We start from the raw sequence: 22,353 nt of genomic DNA on the forward strand, positions 1-22,353 counted from the left end.
CCAATTTCTGAAGGACATGATTTTCGCATTCTGTTCATTATGCTGTAGGTGTGCCACTTTTTCTTTTGTCCTACATTTTTCTGGTTTTATCACATTCCTTTAAGGACTCTCTGCCCCCCATGCCAAGGTATGATACGTTTTTGATTAAAAGATTTGGGGTAATAGCTCTTTAGGAATCACCTTGTCAGTGCAAAAATACAATTTTACACTTGTCAAACTTTGTTGTCTGTGGTATTTTTGTAGATTAACCTAAAGAAATGAAACAAATTATGTTTCTGCTAGTAACCAAGTGTTTAAAGATTCAATTTAAAATTAGTTCTTTCCTACATTGTCTGTTATGTGTAAACAAAACACCAGTACATCCTCTGAGTTAGGTGTCTTTTTTATGCTAGTATGATTCCATGGTCAGTGTTTAGTAGCTTAACAATCCGTTTAGGTTGTTATTCATTTTTTATTTGAAGTGATTAAGAATAAAGCATGACATCTAGTGGTATAATGTAATTGCTGAGTTGATTTTCTTCTTACCTTTATTAGTGTTCTTTACTCTTTGATCATTTTAGTTAATCTGTCTATAAATGAATCCTCTTGGCTGTACTTACAGATTCACTGTAAAGCTAAGAGTTTATATTTTTGTCTCATATTGTAACTCTTTAAAATCCTGTGCTACTACCTGTATAGTTGGTTCATATCAAAACAAACTGGACACAAGAAACCAATGGTATTTATTAACAAGTACACAAGTGAATTTTATTTATGCAAGCAAATTTGATCATACAGGTCAAATAAGCCACTTCAAGCTGTTGGCACATGAATATACAAAACAGATTAGATTTAAAGCCTGCTACTAAGCATCTGTAGTGAAAGTACAAAAGACTAATACGAGGAGAAAGCTGAAAGCGTTTTTTCAGATCATTACAGAGTATGCAATGTTGGTACAAGTATTAGCTTTAAGACATGGTTTAAACCTCATCACAAACTAAATAGACACAACTCAAAGACTACAGTCGCTAATATTAGGAGCATAACGCAGTAAGCGTGGGAGGTTTAGTACTGCACATATAAACAAAAGGTTTATCCAGCAAGACAGTCAATAGTGTAAAAATAAAGAGGTGAAATAAAGTAACTTATGAGTCAAAAAGACTATATTGATGCATGTCCATGCCACGAGAAACATCTAAATTCACAGTCTTTACTAACAGTACAGTTATCCAACTTTGAGTTGAACATCAATGCGCTTACATCTAGAGAGAGCACAGAAATGGTCAAAGAAGTGCATGAAACTAGCTTTGAGAAATACTGACAGAAAGAAAAAAATCGCCAGGCAATGAACTGACAGGCCACCTCTGTATGTGGATTTATAGGCAAGTTACAGTTACTGTAATGAACAAAATTACGGTGACGCACACTTTTCTCACATCTGAAAATTCCACCAAGGAGTGCCATTACACAGACAACTTCTTTTCAGGTTGGGGCTGATAGATGCAGGTAGGACTGATTTCTTCTTACTGTCACAAGAGATGTCTTTAAATGTCAGTGCTTAACATATAGGTATACTTATCAGTATATGTATCAGTATATACAGTGCAGAGTACTGCAAAGCAGGAGATTAGTATTTATAAAGTTCAACTTTAGAAATTAAAAAAGAGAATATGAAAGCATGTTTGCATGTGCATTTGTGCGAGTCCGAAAATATATCTAAATGGCAAATATATCATAAAATAACCCACAATTTATCTTCAATTCACTAATCCTATCTATCAAAGTCAGTATTTCCTGTTTAACAGGCTTGGCACATCTAGCAAATATTATTTTACTCTGATTTGGTATTTTTGCGTTGTCTTGCTATTTTTTTTTAAAATTATGTTTCACATAGAAAAACAGATTAAATTGCTTTCATGTGAAAGTGGTTTTAATCCCTGGGAATACTGGTATGGCAAAGGCTTACAATGCTTCATAGTTGTATTGTGAAATTTAAAATATTTTTAAAACTAACCATCCACTCACATACAGTACACAGTTCTTGAACATGAAATCTTCAGACACACGACATGAGAAATGTGCTTGAAAACCCTTTGAAGCCCCTGTTGACCCCCTCAGGAAATCATTATAAAATAAATTATCCATGAAAGCAAAATGACACTTGGTGTAAAATAAAGTTTAAGAAAAGTAAAACAATTGTACACTATTAAAAAAAAACATAAATACTACTGCTACTTCTGACTCTAAAAACTACACAAAAACTACTGTCAGCACTAAATAACTCTTATTCAACTTGTTCAATAACACAACTGCCAAAATGATAACACCATCCATGAGAGAGGTAAAGGGGCTTTTTTTTTTTTCATCTGAAATGCTGTTTGTGACTGGGGAGGTTTATGTGACGTTCCCCCACCCCGAGACCACATTTGTCATATGACGCACCAGTGACATCAGCAGTGGCGAGGGCCCTAGGCGCCATCCGCCCCCCCCTCGGGAGGGGATGGTAGAGAGAGACAGATAGAAAGCAAGAAGAGAGAGAGAGTGAGAGAGGCCGGAGTGGCAGGGCCAGGCCTCACGCTGGTTTTTATGTGTAGGCGTTGAGACGCTCCTTGGAGCGAGTGGAATGGATGTCGTGAAGCTCCTGCTCCTCCTTTGACTTGATGTCTTCATACTTCTGCATCCGGCAGGCGTCCTTCACGTAGGCCCAGTTGGCAGATAGCACCATCAAGTAGTGGATCTGTAAGAAAATTATCATTCCCATTTAGCAAATCACACACGATGGGCTGTATTTCATAATCTAGGCATTATCATTATTGATTTCTTAAATGTATTCATTTTTAATACTGAATAGACTTTAAAAGCTGATCTGAACCCTTGGATTAAGGACAACAATCGTCCAGCAGGTGGCAGCATAATTCTAACTGTAGTGTTGGACTTGTGTTACCATGGCAGCAGTGGTTATAATGAATGTATTGTGGTTTAATGACTGAGACTGTTACACAGCTTTTCTTTTCACAGGGACTGACAGTTTTATATTTGCTTTGCAAATATGCAGTAGGACCATTTGACTGAGATTAAAATACAGAAGCTATACTACTACTACTAATAATAATAATTGTTATTATTATTGTTCATGTTGTTATTGCACGTGTTGTTTTTCTATTTCTTATGAACATTATTCATTAATTTATGTGATTTTTTTACTTCAGTATTGAGGTGCACCAGTGCTTCTGTTGTTTTCCAGCTAAGTTTGGAGGGATTAATCACAGCAAAAAAACTGCGATGTGAGTAAACTAGTTCAGCCCACAATTTGCATCATCATCTCGAGTAGCAAACACTTTCTGTTTCTCAGAAAATGGCTCCTTGCAAATTGCTGATTACTGAGTGATGTTTGCAACAATCTCAGAGCCTTTCTTCTCCCTGTTTCCATGACAACGGCATGACATGCCTGGCTCCTCCGAAAGAGGGAGGGAGACAAACTGTCTTTTTCACTGCGCCAAAATGCCTTCTCTCCTATCTACAGCTATTCTCTCACAGGTAAATATAACAGAAGCTACTGATCCCGCTACAGCATTTCTTCTCACCTGCCTTCATTTTCAAAAATTGTCTTACCACTGCACAGTGTTTGCTGCAACAGCAGCAAAGCTTAATCTGATCTTCATGAAAAAAATACTGCATTACTTAAAATAAATGAATAAATAAAACTTAAACCGGTTTCAGTTTGTTTTCATTTTCTTATCGGTGGCTTACCATAGCAATAACAGCAGCTCCTGCTCCAGCAAGGGCGCAGATGAACAGGTGGAATGTCATGTCCAGCTGGATCAAAAACAAACCGCAGGACATATTAATCCTCAGGGGTTAGCAGATATATTTGGCAATCAAAATCCATTGACTCTATTCTTAGAATAAAATCCATAAATTCACATTTGATATCTGTGACACATTTACCATCAGTATGTAAATGCTCAAGTTTCTCATCAGAAAAATTGCAATTTCAGTGTTAAAAAATACTTTTGTCAACTGTCTAACATGTGAGTTTGGGGTCATAGTCTGAGTTTTCTGTCAAACTTTGACTATTAAGTCAAATAATTTGAATGGCGTTCATACCTTGCAATGCTGTCAGTTCAGGCATGCTGTCATACTGTCAGTTTTTGATTTTCCTGCTCCGTAGTATAGGTGCACTGTATTCTTTTGCCTTTGTGGTGTAGAATGTGTGAATCTGACAAATCTGACAATATTATTGCTGTAATGAGGACTAACTGGTGTTTTTTTGCAGTTGATGCAGGTTCTGTTAATTATTTTTCATTTAAAAGTAACATTTAGAAGAATACCTGCAAGGAATGCCACTGTTGGAAAAGCTATTCACAGTGATGTCTTCACTATATTAAGTAATGATTTGTCTTATGTTTGAAACCCATGTGTAATTCATTTTACAGCATGACAACATTAGACATTATTCAGTACTCAAAAGTTACCTTACCTCATTGGATTCACACATCCTGTAGAACTTCTCAGATCCAGTGCACATAGTTCTGGCCTCCGCAATTGGCACAATACCTGAAATTACATACATGTATCAGAGTATTATATTACATTTTTTTCTGTTCACATAGTCCCACAGGTGACATATACACTCACCTGTCACTTCATTAGTCGCACCTTGCTACTGTCGAATGGAGCCCATTTTAAGGCTGTTCATATAACGATATATATCGGATGACGATATAAAAACGTCTATCGTTTCATTTTACGTTATCGTTTGTTTTGTGGTGTCGCAAAATAAACTGTTTACAGCAATACTTTTTCATCGTTTTGATGGTCACTGTAGTGGCTATATTCATTTCTTAAAGTTCTCTCTTTCTCTTATATTGTATATAACCACACTACAGATGGACAAGCTACTGTTTTATGCGTTGTCGTTAGGCAACAATGACAGTAGCGTGTCCGCTTGTTTATTTTCCACATAAACCTTTCACAATAAAGCTCAAGATCCTGTTGAGACTTTTCAAAATAAACTGAATTACGTGAAAGAGTATGCATATTGTTTATGGATGAGAAGCAAAAAAAAGCTGCCAGGTGCTAAAAAATAAACCTTAGACTCAAACGTTAGAACAGGCTTTTCCCTGCAGCACGCCGTGTAATAAATACTCACAAAGAAAACAGCGGCCGTTACAACTTATGTCTAAAAATGTATAGTTTCATGCATCGGTTAAAACACTTGACTCCAGGTACACGACGCCCAGCTGGAAACACATCACACAAGTCGAGCTGCCCGAGATTCACAGAATTTACAGAAAATGTTACATTTTTGTGATTTATATCGTTATCGGACGATATAATTATTATATCGGGATATGAGATTTTGGTCATATCGCACAGCCCTAGCCCATTTTGCCTTCAGAACTGCTGTAATTTTTTCTAGTGCAGATTCAGCAAGGTACTGTAAATGTCCCTCAGTAATTTTGATCCATAGTTACATTAAAATAAATTATATTCCTAAAATGAAATTCCATTCTTAATTCATATGGGTTATTATAATGCTGGCCTACCCTCCGCATCTATAACAGCTTAAAATCTTCTGGGGAGGCTTTCTACAAGGCTTAGGAGTGTATTTATAGGAATTTTTGACCATCCTTCCAGAAGCGCATTTGTAAGGTCAACCACTGGACTTCTTAACTGATAGATCACAGTGTGTGAGAATAAACGGCTGTTTTTCCAAACAGCTGAACTCTTCCACTGGCTCACCACAAGGTTGTTGTCTCTCTCCTCTTTTGTATATTTTGTACACTAATGACTGTCGCAGCACACAGGCCAATAGGCATTTCATCAAATACGCAGATGACACAGTCATTGTAAGCCTCCTTCATGGTGAAGAGGATTCCCATGGGCCTGTTGTGGATGAGTTTGTTTCATGGTGTGATCAGTCCTTCTTAATGATTAACACCTTGAAAACCAAGGACATGGTTATTGATTTCAGGAAGTCATCCCCTCATCCTGCGCTTACAGTGGTAAATGGTGCAGCCATTGAAATGGTGGATAGTTACAAGTACTTGGGGGTTGTTCTTGATAAGACCCTGTCCTTTGAGTCACATCTTGCTGCTACAGTGAAAAAGGCCCAACAAAGACTGTACTTTTTAAGGAGGTTGAGAGGTTTTAATGTTTCATCTGAAATGATGTCTCTCTTTTATAAAAGTTTTATTGAATCTGTTTTAACTTTCTGTATCATTGCTTGGTACGGTAGTATGTCCATGGATAATAAGACCAGACTTAACAATCTGGTTAAAGTGGCGGGCAAGATTTCAGGGAGGTCTCAGGTCCAGCTTGTGGACTTTTATAACAGGCAGGTGCTGAGGAAGGCAACTTCTGTCCTGTTGTGTTCAGATCATCCTCTCTTTAACAATTTTCAACTGCTTCCATCAGGTCGTCGTTATAAAATGACTGCAGTGAAGACAAAGCGACACAAATTGTCGTTTGTACCTAGTGCTATTATCTTAATTAACAACACTAAATTGTAAGTGTTGTTGCCATTGCACATTGCATTTTTTTCGATGGAAAATCTAGGTTGTTTTATCAGGCTTATATTATATTATAGTATTTTTTAATGAGTGTACGTAATGTGTTGGTTGTATGTTTGTTGTTTGTTTTGACATACTGCGAATCAATTTCCCATCAGGGACAATAAAGTTACCATTGACCATTGACTGATGCTGGATGAGAAAGCCTGGCTCATAATCTCCGCTCTTATTCATCCCAAAGGTGTTCTGTCTGTAAGGTCAGGACTAGGGGACAGTCAACTTCTTCCACACCAAACTTGCCTATCCATGTCTTTATTGGCGTTCCTCAAAATGATGCACAGTCATAAAGTAATGTTCTGCACATGCCATCCCAAAACGGTTCCCACAAAGTTGGGAGCATGAAATTGTCAAAAATTATATGGTATGCTAAAGCCCTAAGAGTTCTTTTCACTGGAACTAAGGAGCTGGGTCCAACTCCTGAAAAACAACCCTACACCATAACCCCCCCTCCAACAACTTTATACAGCACAATGCCATCATATAAGTACTGTTCTCTTGGCTACCACCCAGACTCGTCCAGCAGATTGCAAGATGGAAATTTGATTTATCACTCCAGAGAACATGGCTCCACTCAGTGGAGTACAGTGGCAGTGTGCTTTACACCACTGCATACTGTGCTTTACATTGGGTTTGGTGATTTAAGGCTTGGATCCAGCTGCTCGCCCATAGAAATATATTCCAGAAGGCTATCTGCCCACTGTTTTTGCATTAATCTGAAGTCCACATGAAGTTTGGAGGTCTGTAACGATTGGTTCTGCAGAAAATTGGTGAGCACTGTGCACTATGTGCGTCACAAGCCACTGCTCTGTGATTTTTCATGTGGCTGTGGCTAATTTGCTCTTGTTCCCAAACTCTTCCACTTTGTTGCACTACCACTAACAGTTGACTGTGGAATATTTAGTAGTGAGGAAATTTCCCGACTGGACTTGTTGCACAGGTGGCATCCTATCATGATACCAAACTGGAATTGACTGAGCTCCTGAGAGCACCCCATTCTTTCACAAATGTGAGGATGCAGAAATGCAAACATCAAGACTCATCAGACCACGCAATATTTTCCAAGCTTTTGTTGGCTATTTTTCTGAACTTATTGCACCCTCAGCTTCCTGTTTTTCACTGACAGGAGGAGCAGTCAGTGTGGTCTTCTGCTTCTGCAGCCTATCTGGTTCAAGGTTTGATGTGATGTGTGTTCAGAGTTGCTCTTCTGCATACCTTGGTTGTTACAAATGGTTATTTGAGTTACTGTTGCCTTCGTAGTAGCTTTAATCAGTCTGGCTATTTTCATCTCACCTCTGGCATCACCAAGGCATTTTCACTCAGAGAACTGCCTCTCACTGTATATTTCCACTTTTTTAAACCATTCTCTGTAAACCCTAGAAACAGCTGTGTGGAGAAATCCAAGTAGATAATCAGCCACAGGCGGTGGTTTAATGTGACCCAAGGCAAGATGTATCCGTGTTTTTATGTTCTTTATGCCAAATTTTCACATCTAGTGTGAATTTTTATATGGTGTTTATCATTTCCATACAGTCTCATTGTGCTATACTTAAAAAAAATAATATAATTTTTATTATTTAGCCATATCCTAAAGTGATGATTAATCCATTTAAAAGAAAACTATATGGAGGCTACAGTACAGGTAGTTGTTCTAAAAAGTAAAAAAGAAGTAGCAATTTAAATACAGCATAAATTTCTGTCACCGAGTTATTTCAAAAGGGGTGGACGGACGGACTGGAGAATATTCATGCTTACCATACTGGCGTGGGTCAAGGCATAGGGTGGCTCCCTCCAGGACAGTAGTATTTTGGCAAATATTCCAGATGTTGAAATATATGAAAACTGGAATGGAGGTAAATGCAGTCACTCCAAGCCAAGCCAGCATGAAGATGTATGTCAGCATGATGAACTGAAAGGGGAAACAGTACAGATGGATTACTGAAGTGGAACCGTATTTATTTGTAATATTAACACCTTCCAAGGCACTGTGGCTGGTGTAAAACTGATCATTTAGACGTTGACTCGTCTATGTCTAGATGTTGACGGCAAGGTCTTCTGAGATTAGTTTTTGTTGTAGTTAATATTTTTATATCCTCCAAGTTATTTTATAGGATTGCTGCATGCTCTTTTGTATGTTCTGGATGTGTGCTAATAATTTGTTTTGTTCTTGTTTTTGATTTTATATACTGTTTTGTTTGTTTGTTTGTTTGTTTGTTAATTAGTTAGTTAGTTTATTTGCTTGTTTTAATCAATTTTAAATCATGCTTTTTATTTGTTCTTGTTTCTAATGTCTCTGTAAAGCACTTTGAATCACCTTGTTGTTGAATTGTGCTATACAAATAAACTTGCCTTGCCTTGTTTCAGCAGTATTACCATATTGAACACTGATCAGAAATAAACCTTATAATGTCCTTTGCTGGTTGAGTACTGTAAGTACTACATAGGATATTAGCTTGTCAAGAAAAGTTAGTTAAAAGAACAAATCATTATCATTTTCGATTCTTCCTGTTAAATAAAAACAGCTTCAAGAGAAGCTAAAGAAAAGGTGATAAGATCAACTTTCCTCTGTGTAGACAGATTTCTTTAGCAGAGGAACTTGGGAAATCTAAGATTTTGATATATTGATTATGAGAAAGTACTATATATCAAACAGAAGAGATGAGCAGACATGTGAATGACCCCAGATTACATTAGGTTTGTATATCTCCCTTCAATGTCTTCTTTCCTTGGGGAAAAATGCAGTGCTATTTATACTTTCTTTTATAGGGGAAAATAAAGATAGTTGAGTTATAGTACTCGTAAAGGCTCTATTGTGGCTGACCCTTTTCAGCCTTTTCAAAATAGTGAAACCTCACCAAATACAGGGGTCAACTCTAAAAAAGAATCTATTACATATAGAGCTTGGGAGAGCACGAGTAGTGTCACATTGGCCACAAAAAAAAAAATGTCAGCTATTGAAATCTACTCAGCCTTCAAGGGAAAGTTCCTGGGAAATGACCTGACATTTACTAGGTGATTCCCGACAAGAGCAAAAGCTTATATAGAATAATAGACATACATTTTATAGTTAGTATGAAGTAAAATAGTAGCCCTACCCAGGCACTGACACAACGTCCACATGTTGTGATCTTGAAGTCCCCGTACAGATCTTTAATGGCACCACTTGTGAAGAATCCCTCCACCATTAGCAGGATGCCATAGACGAAGAAAGCCGATGCAATGCCGTAAATCACATACTTAATAATGTCAATCCTGGAGAAGGAATACAGAACAACAGAAATGCAGTTTATAAAAATAAGAAGTTACCCTTTCTTTTTAAGATGTTAGCAAGAATTTTCATACAAAAATACTCACAGGAAAATTATATAGATAATTGCAGGTCATTACATTTGCCTGTTAAACAGAAGTAATCAACATATCTGTCTTAAATTGGCTACGCTTGTTGTGATTGTGCGGTGGATCTCTGGGATGTGTCAAAGCACATATAATTGTGTATTTTATACTGTGGAAGTATGCAAACTATGTTTTCTTGCTGATCAGCAGGGCTGTTTAGAATCTTTGTTACTTACATTGTAAAGACATCCAGTGAATCCACAGGGCTCCTCACAACCTCAAAGTAGTCCTGGAGGATGGTGACAGTGCCAGTCAGGGCTTCATGTCCACAGCCACAGAAGAGGGCCACACCAGCATACAGCAAGATGGTGGCTATGAGGGATGGGTATGGAATCCCACCCAGGCATTTGATGCAGCATTCAAGGCATCCTAAAGCGGAGAACGAGATTAGCCAACAAAGACTGTTAAAATTCTGAGAGAAAAAACACCAGACGTGGCACAAAGTAACAGAGACGTTTTTGCTGCATTTGCTGCATTTTAAATTATTTATCAATACATTAGCATTGAGCAAATGCATCTGCATGCACTGTATTTCCATTTCCATTTAATATTTTCCAGCAATTAAACCAGCTGGGAGGCAGCTATGCATGTAACACTGCAAGCTAGTTTGACTGCAGTACTCCTTTCCCTTATGTTAAAAAAACAACAACAAAACCCTTTCAAACAACTGTGTTATTCGTTCTGTCAGCTCTATAGCCCTACGGATAATGCTGACATTTTATTCAGCAATATAAACTCAGCCTTAGTTTCACATAGTAACTATGACCTTTAACCCCATTCTACTTTCCTCAGCTTCCTGTGCCAGGGGGTTCTTAAGGTGACAAATCACTGCTCAGGTTCATCTTCAATCTCCTGTGACACAGACTGCTCACAAAGAAGCCACGTCTGTAAATATTGTACCCAGGTTTGCCTTTATGAATTGCTTTGATTTATGAGTCTCCATCTCGTGTGTGTGTTTTGTGCTACTGAGTCAGTCATTTCCCAGTAACTACAACAGAGGTACAGAGGTATTTCCTGTGTAAGTGCGAAACAAATCCAGTATTGCAGTGTTTTGCTGTATATTATCCAGACAGATACATTTTTCACAAAGCCAGACTAGTCTGAAACAGCTAGACCTGTATTAAAATCGGAGAGCTGCTTCATAAGTATCCTAAATGATTAAAGTTGAAGTCAGTATACAAATGTGGTATATGTGCTTTTATGACCAGCACGGCGTTACTCTTGATCAGATGTAAGATGATCATGGCCCATGATTAAATTCATCTGCATTGGTTTTGCTGTGCTCATTCAGAAGAGATGCAGTGACTCTGTTGTCAGTTGCAAAGATGATAAGATTTCAGGATGTTTTCAGCTCCATTCTTTTAAAGGTTGTCTAGTCATCTTCACTTTTGTTTCAAAGCAGCAGTCAGCCCAATATTCCTCCTCCTCAACTCTCTTCGTGTGACTCTGATCCAGACATGAGTGGAATACCAAGTAGCTGGTCCGCCCGCTGGGCTGTGCTGAGCACTCAAACGCTTGGTGCAGTTACAACCTTCACCCAGGGTTTCCTAGATTATCTACCTCCTTACTGATGTTATCCACTGCTAGACTGTGGAATGTCTATTCAGCTTATGTGCTATATTTTAAACATGTTTCTGTCCATATCCGTGTTTGCTGAATGTTGTATCCTAAAACAATCCATGCAGCTTTTCACACGTCACACTACACAGTCCAAACAACTCTGCTGTGCCTGTTAATAAGCTTCTGATTTTAGTCTCTGTTTAAGTATTCTCAGCTCATACAGTGTATGCTTAGATCTAAGCTTTAAAGATGAGGTACACATATATATTGTCTTCCAAGCCTTTTGTTGTTTAGAGGAAAGATTATAGTATGTATTATATCTCAAACTGGTGATTCCCCCATTGAATAGAGGGACTGCAGTGCCATTTGTCTGCCTTTATCATCACTGCCTTAGTAATTCTCCAACATTCCCAGTGATTCACCTAGGAAGAGACATCAAATTCAGGGAATACTTCACCTTTAGTGCCTCTTGGTAACTATCAGGTACTTACAATGCCACGTGACATGCACTCCTAGGTGTTTTCACGCTAATTCACACCTTCTGTCATGTGACTCTGAGAACCTGCAGTAGATTTAAATGGCCTGGACTCCCTCTGGATCCAAGCCTTAAACAGATGCTGCTTAAATTCTGCCGTTTTAGTTCATTTCAGGAATACTTTGAGGGAAGCTCCCATAGTGGAGGTGTTGGTTTAGTCATTGTAATCAAAAATGAATTTATATAAATCACTTTGTATAGTCTCACTTTGAGTAGAGCTGTTTTTATTTGGAAACCTGCATCCTAATACAATAATGAAAAAAGCACAGTTTTAAAGAACTCAATTCAGTCCTGTGGAAAACTAAGTACACCCTATGAGTCAACAGTTTGTAGAATCAGTTTGTAATTCTTTTCTGCAGGGCTTTATCAGTTTGTGACATTGTTGTGGAGGAACATTGGAACAAAGTCCAAAGTTCATGTTGCAAAATTGCCTTAGTTCATTGAGGTTTGTGGGCATTTGTATATTCTCAGCACTCTTCCCACCACAGAATTTCAATCAGTTGACTTTGACTCAGCTGATGCGACACTTTGATTCTTTTCACAAGTCCACGAGTTCAAGGTCACGATCAACTTAGTAACTGCAAGATCCACAGGAACTGTGTTTGACAGTTGCTTGTGCTGATGGTGCGATTGATTTTTGCCAAATGTGACGATAGTCAAACATCTCCACTTTGGTTTTGACTGTGCAAAGTACTTTCCAGAAGTCCTGAGGTTTGTTCAAATGCAACCCTTCCAATCACGCCACATTTAATTCCTATGGAAGCAGTAAGAGTGTGGTTAGTTTTGCATAAAACTATGCAAAGTTATGTGTAAGCATGTGTTTTTAACACGATTCCATTCTGCAGCTACAATATTTTGGATAGCAAATTTTTCTGTTATCATTATTTAAAGGTGTCAGCTTGTCTTTTTCTGGCAACTTATGCATGAAAAGGTCTCCAGATGCACCAGTGCCAAGGTTCTGAGACCAACCAAATACATGTTAACACACAATCCTGATAACTTTGCAGTATAATGTCTGGAATGCCTTAGAAATCAAGGATCTGTTACATAAACTGGACTTTATCAGATTCACTCATTCATTTCCCAAGGTCTCGTGAATGTAGCTATTTTTGTTCTTTGCTTGAGTACCCTCTGTCTGTCTGTCACTACCTCTTACCCCAGATTCATTATGTTGAGTTGCCTTATCACTTCAGGAAACAGGCACTGACAGAATTTATTGATGTAGCTGTGATTACTGACAAGATGAGAGTGAGGCAGAGAGTTCAGAAACACTTATCCTCTTGGCCACAGTGCCCATTTATGAGCCAGAGTAAGAGTCAACTGTTGGGTCAAGTACTACAAACACATGGATTTGTATGTAGTACTGATGGGATACAAATTACTGCAATGTTCCCAGTTAATTTTTTATTTATTTCCAAACTATGTCGCTTGTATGGAAAAATAAGTTTTTTCAGCCATCAGAAATAGATAGAATAGATATAAAACATTTTCTCTTGCATTTTGAATCTTAAACACAGGAACGCAGCAGCCTTTGAGATATGCTGGTGCTGATTTTGTGCAGTAATTGAGCGGAGCCTGTATTTAACATGAAGAGAGACAAGCGGTAATATCAATGATTTAAGTGATGGCTTCAATCAAGGCTTATTTCCTTGCTTTTCTGCACACAGCATAAAGCAGCTGCGAATTTACACGGACTACTTTTCCACCAAGCAGTAAACAGAATTGGCTACTAGTATGTTTGTACATTGTATTGTAAATGTAACTACAGAGTACAACACAGATAATATTTGTCTATATGTGACTTGACTTAAAGAGTTTCCATGGAAACAGTTGAAGATGAAGTTAGAAGGCAGGATAAAAGCATTACTGAGTGGACGTAACAGACTAATGTTTTATTGATCGTCTGCTCTTAATTCTGTGGAAGGGAAACTCATCACACCCAGTAAAGAGAGGTGTGTTAGAAAAGGACCAGATTCAGTGATAAAGTTGTAAATGTAGGTTAAAACGTAAAAACTAACAAGGCTTCCATCTTTGGCTGAGAGAAAAAATGTACTCACGTGAGTAGAAACAGCTGAATTTACAACGTAATGTCTTCTTAGCCTAGCTGCCCTTCTTCACATTTACTATGTTCCTTCCTGTTTTTGAAACTGCAGTGATAAAAGATCACCAGCAATGTGTTTATGATCTCATATGTTATCTGTCTTCCTCACCCCATTAAAAAATACCAGTGCATGCTATCATTTGCTCTCTGTAAACCTTCATTGATCCTAAATGAATTTGAGACTCTGAGTGGGTGAAAAATGGCAAACGGACGATTCTAAGAGTTAGAGGATGCTTGATCAATAATTTAGAAGTGGCACAGTGCGGAGGCACACAAGTCTCCCACATTCATTTTTCATGCTTTCTGCTTAGCCCCACATCACCTGTGATAAAAATAAAAGATGGCCTGCTTTAGGGGTCATGGGTATTTGAATGGCTGTGTCGTATAGGAAACAATGACTGTCAAGTTTGGTGCAACCAAGCAGATTTAAAATGGACTAGAATTGCAGTGACAAGGACCATCTGTGTACTTGAATGAATATATGTGATGTTTTTGTTTTGCCTTATTTTGAACTGGAGTACACCCCCAAATGTTTGAGGTAAGCTTAGTCTACAAAACATCTTTTACTCAGAATAACCTATTTTCCAATCAGTAAAAAGCATTTAAGGATTTTCTTGCCTCAGCGTGTTGATTAAATACAAATTTCATCGGTGCAAATCTTAACTCTAGCAAAACCAGGATTAATGCTATTCAGTTTTGAACAAAGAGACAGATTTAGAAGATGGCACTGTTTTAAATATTTTATTTTCCTAGAACAAAGCCACATGTTTTTTTCAAGGGAGGAAAGGGAGGGGGTGAAATTGAGGCCTGTGAGAGCCCAAACACCGCGACCCAATCAACAGAAGGCGTCTCCCTAATACAAAGAGAAAGGATGACCCCCTCCCAGGGCCTCTCCCACCTCCCACTTCTCCTCCATCTGTCAGTGCCATAGCTGACAGGCAAAAGGGATACACACATACACACATTCTCTCTGACCTAGTCAACTTTTGCATGAGGGATGAGATAATGTTGTCCATATCAGATCAGTGCAGGGTTAATTTATGGAGTAACGGGGTGGATGATGAATTGGATGAATTCTGCGAATTACAGTGTTGTGATGTTTCTCAGACATTTCCACATTATGAAATTTGCTTAGTTCATCCATAGGTCAGTATTTGACGTGTAGTGGTCCTGTTAAACTGGAAAAATAATTTCTATTTAAGGCTAGATTACCTTTAAGAAATTTTTTCGCTATTGACACAAATATTTCTTAACCAAAATAGTTCCATACCTAGTGAAATATCAGACATAAAAGTAATATTGGGCAGATTCCAAATACTTGCTTTCAAAGATGATTTTTACTCAAATGTGTGTTTATGCAACCCTGAATTGGATGAGTGGAAGAAAATTAATGGATAGATGGATGGTTGCTTATGTTGGTTCATTCCTAATTAAAAAGGATTTCTTCCTTTTGAAGTCATATAGAGATATGAGGCTTTGCTTTTGATGCAGTTTTAGCATCTGAGAAAATAAATGGCATGCTGCATTAGAGTATTAAATGAACAAAATTCATTAAAGACGATGACAGAAAAAGGAAAGACAATCTAATTCTGTGTCTGTGCATTCATTTCTAACACGAGAGATCCAATAAGAGAGATCAATTTTCCCACATACAGCTAGCATTTATTAGGGGTTTTGTGTGGGGACGGGGTGGTGGTGAGCCTGGTCAGACAGAGAGAGAAGAGAGAGCGAGATCTCAGTGGGGGGATGGTGTGCCTGTGTCAGCCTGAGTGTAATGGGCGTGCATGCGTCTCGTTGCTTTCCTTGTTCCTTTAATGCACCCCACCCCCCTTCCCCTGCAGTGAGCAGGTTTTTTTTCAGCTCCTGTGTGCCCCCATCTCCTCTGCGCATGTTTAATCAACCAGCATGGTTGCCATAACAACCACAGCGCAAAATCTGAGAATAGACCGGGTACTTGAGAGCCGTGACCCACTTACTGTATGTCAACAAATTCAGTGGGACAATAGTGAACGAGACACATTACACATAAAACCCCTTCAGGGCTAAAAGGTTGTTCCACACCAGGCCTGAAAGCTCAGCTACTGATTTCCTCTCTTCCTTTTTCACAGAGAGATGGAAGAGTCTAAACAGGACTGCGTGACTGTAGACGTGTCTTTTGTCTAAGCCAAGTTCACTCCAGGAACTAGGGGGCAAAAGTCAAAAACACAGCAAAAGAAACAAGGTTTTTGACTTTAGGTTTATGCATTTTAACCATGCAGGTATTTCCATTTCACAGGGTGGAATGAGTTTAATTTTCCTGATTGCCAACCTTATAAGCAGCCAAAACCAAAGAATGCAGGGATTTGAAGCACAGCTCCAAAACAATAGACCATAATGAGAGCATGTCTGCAGAGTCCAACAACAGTGGAGTACTTCATACTGCATATTAGTACTTCAATTTTTACTCAATAACAGTTTCCCGACACACTTTACCCTGAATGACCGAAATTTTAAGTAACATTTAAATTACATAAGCTAACACAACTCACAAGACACAATCATGTTGAGTGACAACAATATCATATTATCATTTTAAGATATTATCATTACAGTGAGCTAGTGTTTATCATCAATCTCAATGCAAGTAATTTTCAACACCTCTTTCCCTATGCCTATATCTATACCATTGTGTCATTGCTCAAAACAATAAGAGACCCCACATAAGGTTTTTAGCTGCTCCAGAAATAATTACTAGAACAATTGGTGGAACTCTCTTGACCTGGGCTGGGGCAGGCTTCAAAACAATAAGGGGCAGTAGAGGAGGACATAGGAGCTCTTAGATAGGCTGCTACTTATACATGAAGTAATATATTCATGAATGTGCTGCAAGTGAATAATATCTTCTAAATAATTTATTTCTTATCATATTTGGTAAAAATAAACAAGAAAACCCAAACAAATGTGGTTTTTATGTAGTGGAAAACCATTTGTCTGACCACAGCAACTATGTTCAAAGCAGCATCTCCTTGCCTTTAGCTTAATGCCGATTTGGCATTTATCAAGTCAACTGGAAACTCAAAGTGCATGAAACTCGGTGAACCTTTAAAACTACAACACAATTTTTCCATTGTGTATTACGGTCACACGATGTTACTGACATGATTGTAGACGGACAAAAATGAGATGCTCAACATGCAACCACATGCTAATCAAACAGAAGGACAAACGCTACCTTGCAGAGTAGATTCTTGGCTCAGGAAATGCTAACAGGTGTGCCTTTCTCAGTTTTTCCATTCAGCAACAGTTAGTACATCAAGTGTAAATGACCTGCAGAATCATGTTTGGTTTATTTATCCACAGTATTGCCCACCATATGGTCATTTCCAGAACTTTTAGCATATTTAGCCGTGTGTTCCTACTGGTCTAAACCTGCTTTTTCAACAGAAGGGAGCTGGACTGCTCCCTGCTGCTAATGGCCACTTTGGTACATAGAGTGCGCTCATACATTTGGCTAGCAGCTGAAGTGAACAGTGCCCACCTGGTGCATCTGACTCATAATCTGAGATTTGCAACCTCAGAAGAGGAAGACAGAAGGGCATTAGGATGCTGTGAGTGCACTCAGTGACACCTGCACCCCTTTGAGCTGGAAGTACCAATTTATCTACAGTCCGTTTGCTAGCTTGGATGATGTCTTCATCAGCAAAATGATAAAGAATTGTGCTTTAATATACATATGTAAACGATGATAAAATGCACATCACCAACTGTGGGGGCTCTGCTTCTACATCAGCGTTACGCAAAATGAGAAGCTTTTAAAATGTTGGTGTTTCTAGATGTCCAGTCTTACCAATTTCTGCACATTTATTGGGTAGAAGCTTGCTGTAGACAGAGGCCTGTCAAGTTATTATGTTTTCCTTAACAGTGTAAACTGTATGTATTTAATCTTTTCTATGATTTATCCCACTTTTTGCAATTAAGGTTAGATTGTGAGTTTTTGGTCAAAACTGATCAATGATTATTACAAACTATTACATATTTCTCCAGAAAAATCAAAGTGACATGGGCAAAAACATGACCATCATCAGAGGAGTCATTGCAATTATCTTTTGTCTTCACAAACTATAGAGGGGCTGTCAAATCAATAATTTAATAAACGATACAATAATTTAGGTAACCAACATATGTAAATTGCGTTGCATAATACTTGGTCTCCAGAACCACCATCTTGGCGCATGGTGATAAACGTGACTTGAAATACCGTAATTGTCGGGCTATAAGCCGCTACTTTTTGCACAAGCTTTGAACCCTGCGGCTTTTAGTCAGGTGCGGCTTTTCTATGGATTTTCCATGATTTTTGTGATATCGTAAGACGATTTGTTTTGTTTGTTCCGCTGTTGTACGGCACTACGTTGCCTGGCGGAAGGATCGGGGTTCAAGAGTGGTATGTTAGTCACATGTCCGTCCGCCAGGCAACGTAGTGCCGTACGAAGTAGCGCGAAAAACAAACTTCAAAGTAGCGCTACGCATTCAGCAGGAGGCGTGGATGACGAGCGGCGATAAACTTGCGAAAAGCAAGTTATGCCCAACTCCACCGGTGGATTCTGACAGCGTGGAAAAGTGCGAAAACATCCACGATCACCAACGGATTTTGAAGGGCTGGACTGCTGCATGATGGAGAGGAGGACACCGCCACGGCCCTTCTGAGGGTGTTCGACTCTGACACTGACAACGAGGATTTCTTTGGTTTTGAAAGTGACAACGAAGGAGAGAAGCGGAGAGTGGATGACGAAGCCATCCTGAGCCTGTTCGTTTCCGACATTGGAGAAGAGGACTTTGGTGGTTTTAGTGCGCAGGAAGAAGAGAAAGATGGTGAATGACTGACTTTTCTTCTTGTTAAAGCCGTGTCACTGCACCTGAGCCTAAAAGGTAGTCCGAATCTATTTTTCTGGTGTGCTGTAGGTTACTGTTATGTACTACATGTGCAAATATGTACCCATAACTTGTTTTTCAAAATATTAATAAAAGGGGTGTGTCTCCAAACAGCCATCTCTTTCCTGACAATTCCCTTTGTGCATATTCTCTTACATATGATAAGTCAACATTGAAACACCTGCGGCTTTTAGTCAGGTGCGGCTAATGTATGTACAAAACAGGATTTTCCCCTGATTTTAGCTTGTGCGGCTAATATTCAGGTGCGCTTTGTAGTCCGGGAAATACGGTACTTAAAATAGTGACACTATTGATTTTTCATTCAAAAGGAAAGTCTAAGCTATAACCTTTCAAACACAATACTAACTAACAGGACCAGGGTGTATTTTCTTGTGTTATTTGTTTTTTAATGGTTAAATAATAATAGCCTATGATTTACGAAAAAGGCTGTATGTTTAGACATCGAGCCACTCAGGATCCCAGGCAGTGTCTTTTTATGCACAAATTTCTATGATTTCTGCTACACATGGTCTACAGAATAATTGTTCAGTTTTGTCATTGGAAGGTACAACATGGAAATTATTCTAACAACCAAACTGCCTGATGATATGCTGGAGAAGCTGCGCAATCTTAACTACTGTGGAAACCAGTTCAGTAGTTCTCAGTGTTGTCTAGAGCGGACTTATGATAGAAGGCGTCGGGCTAAAAACAAACATTAGCTGGTTAGCTGGTTGGTGTGTATTGGTCACTTTCCAAGAGCTTCAGCCTTTAGTTTACTGTATAAAACAACACACGGCTTATTTCCTCATATTCACGTGATGATTTTAGTTTTTTTTCAAGTTCAAGGGGAGAAATCAAATGCTTGCTTGTGTTGACACATGGGCAGTGATTCATAAAAGCACCCTAGTGTGAGAAGCAGGTTGCATATGTCAAAGCAGAGCCTCTGCTGTAACAGGTTATTAACAGTCAATTTGGTTTTAATAAGCTTTTGTTCAAGAAAAATGAGCTTGCAGAGCTTGCTTTATATGAGTACGTGCTAAATAATTACATTAATATTCTGCCCAAATTAATGGATCTGACAGATGGCTTTATTATCGAACTGTCATCCAAAAATTGCCCATAGGGACGCCACTAAAGGTTGTTTGATCAAAATCTATAGGTTTTCTAGAACTTCTCCTACTACGCTGCTTAGTCAAGCAGTTTGATTAAGCTCACTATATTCTCCCAAGCTTCTCATTTTCTTTTTCACTCTGTGCTGCAATCATTTCTGACTCTACATATGCGCCTCTTCTTGTCTCTCTTCCTCCCACATTCTTAGACACAGCAAACTATTCCTGTGCTTCTGAAATGTCATCAACAGGAGTGGGTGAAGAGGGAGTAGATAATGACTTTGCCAGCGCCATGGCAACTGTTTCAGTTCGTGTGTGTGCCTGTAAGTAGTGCTAAGTTGCAGGGAAGAGCGACAGGAGGCAACACAAACATATGCCTGACACAATAAATCTGAGAGAGAAGGAGGCAAGGGAGGTGAAATAAAAACGTGTTTTCTACATGAGAACAGCATCCTCTTTACCTTTGGTATTGTGTCATTCTTTAACAAAAAATATCTTTTTCCAATCCACTGATGAGAAAATACACTTGCTTTATACTGTTGCAACCATATACTGAATCATTCATGCAGAGAAACAAGATGCGGAGGTGTGAAGTATAAATAGCAATTCAGCTCTGCACAAAGCATACACTGCCCCTCCTAAGTGAATGAAAAAAGAACCCCTAAAAACTCCTCCTGCAACAAATGCACAGTGAATATTGCAAAGCACTGCTGCATCATACAGCACCTCGGTTTTTCCGACACAAAGGACAGAACCTGAAAGCTGCTGGTTTAAAGACTAGTAATAATGGTAGTTCAGTTTGGTTCCATGCTCTTCGTGTTTCTCTCTGTCATCACGACAAGCATGAAAGACACATCAAGCAAACAAAGGCAGTCCAGCCCTTGCTGTAGCAGTTCACACCCCTGTGACTACCCAGACAGCACATACAGACGTGCACTTTTCAGTGGAGTGCTGATACTCAGTGGACAAAAGAATTCCCACAAACAGATGCTCTTTTATTCAAAGAGGGTATGGCTTACATTTGTGCAGTTGTCTCTGCAAAGACACTACTGACACTGACAAAAGCAAACATACATAAATGAATTCATCAGAACATGCAAAGATTTACTTTCTTACCTTTCTGGGTCTGCCCCTCATCCATGTCTTCTTCCATTTTGTTTTTTCTTCTTTTTTAAGTAGCTATCGATTAGTAAATAAATGTCCTGTGTAGGTTTAAGATCGTATTTATTTAAGGAGTAATCCACACATCAGTTCCCCTTTCTTTCTCTATACTCACTTTCTCTCTCTCTCTTTCTCTCTCTCTCTCTCTGAACACTTAGATTGGCTGTCAGGTGTGGTTTCTGTCAAGTGACTGGGCGATGCAAAGGATCACTTAGCCTTTGTGGTACTGTCCATTGCAAACCGCTGTGGCAAGTGCAGAACGCCTCCTTGGTCCCTGGTGGAGGAGGAGGAGGAGGAGAGGAGTAGCAGGGCTGGCTTGAGCTGAGGGTGGTCTCTGTGGTTTGAAGGAAAGCGCATGTGTGACAAAGAGCCATGCATTTGAAAAAGGGAGGTGTGTGGAAAATGTTGGATTAAAACACTAAAAGCAGCAACGGTGGTAAAACCTAAGCCAGAATCAAGATCTTTTCACTGTGTTGTCTAGACAGTTGTGTTCATGAGTGTTGGTGACTATTCCTTGTCTCACCCTCCCTAAACAACACCCCCTCTCAGACAGAATGGTTAAGCCCATCACCCACCAACCCCCCTTCCCATGCGAGGCTGCGGCTGCTCTATATTAGCACAACCTCTCATTAAATAAGTGAGGGGGTACATCTGATTTCGAAATGGGATTCTCCTAATCTTATTAGTCTTACAGATTAAGTTATACAATCACCAAGGCGTTGTCATTGGATTCTTGAATTCTAAATGGCACTATATGTCTAGAGCTGCAGACAAACAGCTCACACACTGATGAAAACTGCTAAATAATTATGCAAATACATACCTAGATCATGGACAGGACACAAGGTAATTGGAATTGGAAATTGGTATTTTAAACTGCTGTTGAGTGAAATATGCTGTATAAATAAAACCTGACTTGACAAAGTATGGACAGATGGGTGAATGGATGGATGATCAGACAGGTGGATTAGATGAAACTTTAATGATCCCTATGGGGAAAGGAAGCTTCTGCTGCAGCCAAGACCTGAGAGGCAA

General features: G+C 39.0%; 1 protein-coding gene across 1 annotated transcript; it reads right to left on the minus strand.

Annotated features, from left to right (window-relative positions):
- Window positions 1-721: 721 nt before the first annotated feature.
- Window positions 722-21,651, minus strand: gpm6aa (glycoprotein M6Aa). The gene is made up of 7 exons (XM_080901248.1): window positions 21,274-21,651; window positions 10,121-10,313; window positions 9,647-9,803; window positions 8,307-8,460; window positions 4,460-4,536; window positions 3,730-3,795; window positions 722-2,716 (listed from the first exon to the last, which is right to left on the minus strand). The coding sequence occupies exons 1-7, from the start codon at window positions 21,308-21,310 to the stop codon at window positions 2,564-2,566; spliced, it is 837 nt and encodes a 278-aa protein (XP_080757374.1). The 5' UTR covers window positions 21,311-21,651; the 3' UTR covers window positions 722-2,563.
- Between the last annotated feature and the right edge of the window lie 702 nt (window positions 21,652-22,353).

The sequence above is a fragment of the Rhamphochromis sp. 'chilingali' genome (assembly GCF_963969265.1).
Source record: "Rhamphochromis sp. 'chilingali' genome assembly, chromosome: 13".
Taxonomy (NCBI): domain Eukaryota; kingdom Metazoa; phylum Chordata; class Actinopteri; order Cichliformes; family Cichlidae; genus Rhamphochromis; species Rhamphochromis sp. 'chilingali'.